The sequence below is a fragment of the Piliocolobus tephrosceles genome, chromosome 6, assembly GCF_002776525.5.
Source record: "Piliocolobus tephrosceles isolate RC106 chromosome 6, ASM277652v3, whole genome shotgun sequence".
Classification (NCBI taxonomy): Eukaryota; Metazoa; Chordata; class Mammalia; order Primates; family Cercopithecidae; genus Piliocolobus; species Piliocolobus tephrosceles.
In genome coordinates, this window is record NC_045439.1 from 111,277,662 (window position 1) to 111,281,972 (window position 4,311).

Consider the following 4,311-nt stretch of genomic DNA (forward strand, 5'->3'; position numbering starts at 1 on the left):
AATTGAAGATCTGCATAGAAATCACCTTGGGCCCCGCCCTCCCTCACAACAGACTGGGATAGAGGGAAGGAGGGCAGGAGGTGGGCCCCTTGTCCAGGAGAGGCTCCTCCCACCCCATCCCCTTCCTCAGGAGGGCGGCCTGCACAGCGCAGGCTCCATTCTCCCCAGGTAAGACCCCGGTGTCTCTACAGGAACATCCACCTCCCTTCCCTGAAATCCACTCCAGCTGCTCACGGCCAGTCAAGGGGGGCGCTCTTCAGAGAGGAACAAGCGGCTTCCGGGAGAGCCTGAACTCCCACATCCCAGGTGTGGTTTGCCAGGGAGCACAGAAGAAGGATGCAGGTCCCGAGAAGGAGGAGGAGCAGGAGGACGATGAGAGAGACAAGAGAGACAAGAGAGGCTGCCCAGCAGCGGGCTGAGCGCACGATCTGGCTGAGGCCTCCTGGGGAGTCTTACTCTGTCGCCCAGGCTGGAGTACAATGGCGCAAACTCTATTTACTGCAACCTCTGCCTCCCAGGCTCAAGCGATTCTCCTGCCTCAGCCTCCCGAGCAGCTAGGATTACAAGCACCTGCCACCTTGCCCAGCTAATTTTTGTATTTTTTTTTTTTTTTTTTTTTTTTGAGACGGAGTCTCGCTCTGTCACCCAGGCTGGAGTGCAGTGGCCGGATCTCAGCTCACTGCAAGCTCCGCCTCCCGGGTTCACGCCATTCTCCTGCCTCAGCCTCCTGGGTAGCTGGGACTACCACCTCGCCCGGCTAGTTTTTTATATTTTTTTAGTAGAGACGGGGTTTCACTGTGTTAGCCAGGATGGTCTCGATCTCCTGACCTTGTGATCCGCCCGTCTCGGCCTCCCAAAGTGCTGGGATTACAGGCTTGAGCCACCGCGCCCGGCCAATTTTTGTATTTTTAGTAGAGATGGGATTTCACCATGTTGGCCAGGTTGGTCTCAGACTCCTGACCTGGTGATCCGCCCACCTCGGCCTCCCAAAGTGCTGGGACTATGGGTGTGGACCACCGCACCCACCTGGAACTGGAATTCTTAAAAGGACTGAAAAGGAAGTAGGAAAAAGTGAGTGAAAGAGGCTTAAAATAAGACAAACCACTGAATACATTTATGGGAAATTTTATAGCTTGCACAAACAGTATAAACTTAAGGCACAGTGAATAACTGTATTGATAAACTAGCCACTATTGGACAAGTAGCAAAAGTAAAATTCAAGAAACAAAACCTCCATAAGTCACTACTTCCTTTTATTACAATCATAAAATGTTCTGGGTAAACTCTAGATACTATTACCTCTAGGGAGAGAGGATTCAAAAGATGACTTTTAGACATACCTACCTGCACTTGATAACCAAATAAATATCTGTGAGTGAGAGGTACTATCTCGAATGAAGTTAAATTAGAAGGAAAAGGTTAGGTTAGCATGTTTTAGAAGTATTGGTAAATTATACTTCATGGGACATTATATAATCAAAAAATTAATCTTTTGAGCACTCAGTTATAAACGGTTTATACCCATGAATAAAAAGATTACTATCACTTACTATGAACCACCACTCCATGAATCCATGTAGCTGAACACTCCTAATGAAAAGTTTAATTATCCTTCGACCTGTAGTTGAAGAACTCAGTTCATGTTCATTGACACAGATTTCCATTACAGACCCACTATACTGATGATGTTACTTTCGGACACTATATTTTATATAGATATATTAAGATTGAAAACTTAATGTTGTTTAGAAGGCTATTAATATAACAATTTCTAACAGCTTTAAGTTTCTGAAAATCGTTTTAAGATCAAAATTTCTGAAATACTCCACACATTCTTCCTCACCCACATTTAATTATAAATCAATGTTATACTGATAAAAGGTTCTATACACACATTTAGAAATTGTGTGTGTGTGTATATATATATATATATTTTTTTTTTTTTTTTTTTTCCCCCAGGATGGAGTCTCTCTCTGTCGCCCAGGCTGGAGTGCAGTGGTGCAATCTCGGCTCACTGCAACCTCCACCTCCCTGGTTCAAGTGATTCTCCTGCCTCAGCCTCCCAAGCAACTGGGATTACAGACGTGCACCACCACACTCAGCTAAATTTTTGTATTTTTGTAGAGATGAGGTTTCACTACATTGGCCAGGCTGGTCTCAAACTCCTGACCCAAGTAATCTGCCCGCCTCGGCCTCCCAAAGTGCTGAGATTACAGGCATAAGCACCGTACCCGGCCATATTTAGGAATATTTTCAAAATTAGCTTCACAATATATACCTTTATAAGGTTTACAAATAACCAAGTAGGTAGAGGAGTGGCCAAACAAATTCAGGCAAACTGTCTAGTCTTCACTGTTGCTACTTCTAAATGATGAATGTCGGGTAATTTCGTTAGGCTATCATTACACCTTATACAATATCTAATTGCTCTTGATGGATTAAATCTGTACCTGTCCCACTATCCCCCAATCTCCTCCAAACCACTTTTCTATAGGATGAATGCTGAACGGATAACATAACCAGGATGCCACATGGATATTCACTAGGTTTAACATTAATAAATCTATAAGTAGTGTTTTAATTTTATGTTCAAAGCTAGTTATTTGAGTCCTGAAATAGAATACAAGATTAAGTGGCTTGCATTAAAAAATGGAAGCCTATCTTAATATCTGGTGTTATAAATACAGAATCTTACATAAAAGTTATTCTCAATGAAAGAAAATTCAAAGTGCTTCCATCTTGCTCCTTTTATTATATGGTGAAGCATCCTTAATGTGAATTAATGGTTAGATATATAAAGGCATGGCATAATATGAGAAAATCTAGAAGAAAATATCCTCATTTTAATCTAAGACTATGGAATTATCAATTACAATTAGACTTAATCAGCAACTTACCTTTTTTTAAAAAAGCAAACGCACAAATAGACAGGCTTGATAATTTAACTCTTCTTAACTATTAAGGCTCTAGGATGTCCTTAACATTTTTAAAAGATCATTTTAAAACCAAAGCACTAATTCTATGCACAGTAAAAACAGTACAAATATCTGAATTTCAGATCTGGCTTTTGCTAGATAGATCCTAAAAATGAAGAAACATTTTCCCTTTCCAGATATTTTAATAATTTAAAATATAAATAATTGTATGAAGTCCCACTGAATAAAGAATGTGAAAGTTTCTATATTTAAAAAAAAAAACTTAAGAGTTTAAAGCTTGATAGTCATTTCATTTTACGGTGGGACAGAGACTGGATTTTGCTTGCTTTCCATAATTACTTCACTGTCTCCCTCCATTTCAAAATTGACATTCACAAATGAGCTGGATATCACTGTCTCTGGTTGATCCGTCTGAACAATGGAATCAGTCTGCAATTTATTCTGTTGATACTGTCTTTCTGCTTCTTCAGATATCCTGTTTTCTTCTTCTTCTTCCTCCTCCTAAAAAAGGGGGCAACATCAAGAATAGTTGAAATACGAAAGTCCAAAAGGTATATAGTGCTGTTTTCCCCACTGTCAGCTTATGTTTAAAAAAAAAAAAAACCAAAAAAAAGTGTCATGTTCAATTCAGTTTGGTCTAATTAAGACATATTTTCCCTTCTCCTGCTCTCTAATCAAAATAACTACTGTAAAACATTTTAAGGAAAGTAGTTTTTTTCTTGTTTTCTGAGAAAGAGTATTGCTCTGTCGCCCAGGCTGGAGTGCAGTGGCTCACTGCAACCTCTGTCTCCCAGGCTCAAGCAATTCTCCTGACTCAGCCTCCTGAGTAGCTGGGACTACAAGCACCTGCCACCATGTCCAGCTAATTTTTGCATTTTTAGTAGAGACAGGGTTTCTCCATGTTGGCCAGGCTGGTCTCGAACTCCTGACCTCAAGTGACCCACCCACCTCAGCGTCCCAAAGTATTGGGATTACAGACGTGAGCCACTGCACTCAGCCCAAAAGAGGTTATTTTTTAAAACAGGGTCCAGCACTATGTCACTTAGATGAGACCTGAATTAACTTTGACAATGACTATATTTCTTTCATTAAGTCTAAGCTAAATAAATAAATAAAAAGTTAGCTTCAACTGTATCACTTCAATTGTAGGGTGTCAGTCTATTCGGTTGAATAGGCTGGTTCATTTACTAAATGATATATAGCATAGTTAGTTTTCCCATAAGCACCAAATACATAGATAAGGCAGTACCTTCCCTCAAGAAGTTTACAACTTAGTAGGTAAGTTAAGACATGTAAAAACAGTATTATGACAGATGTAGAGATTTTGAAAGGGTAAATAATTTCTTTTTTTTTTTTTTTTTTTTTTTTTTTTTTT

General features: G+C 40.0%; 1 protein-coding gene across 4 annotated transcripts in view; it reads right to left on the bottom strand.

Annotated features, from left to right (window-relative positions):
• Positions 1 to 1,109: 1,109 nt before the first annotated feature.
• The window catches only part of FAM177A1 (family with sequence similarity 177 member A1), a 41,218-nt gene continuing 38,016 nt past the window's right edge, over positions 1,110 to 4,311 (bottom strand). For all 4 annotated transcript variants that reach the window (XM_023227464.3, XM_023227465.3, XM_023227462.3 and 1 more), the window contains one exon: positions 1,110 to 3,437. In XM_023227464.3, the coding sequence (XP_023083232.1) occupies positions 3,231 to 3,437 (207 nt within the window). In that variant the 3' untranslated portion in view covers positions 1,110 to 3,230. The remainder of the gene's footprint in view (positions 3,438 to 4,311) is intronic.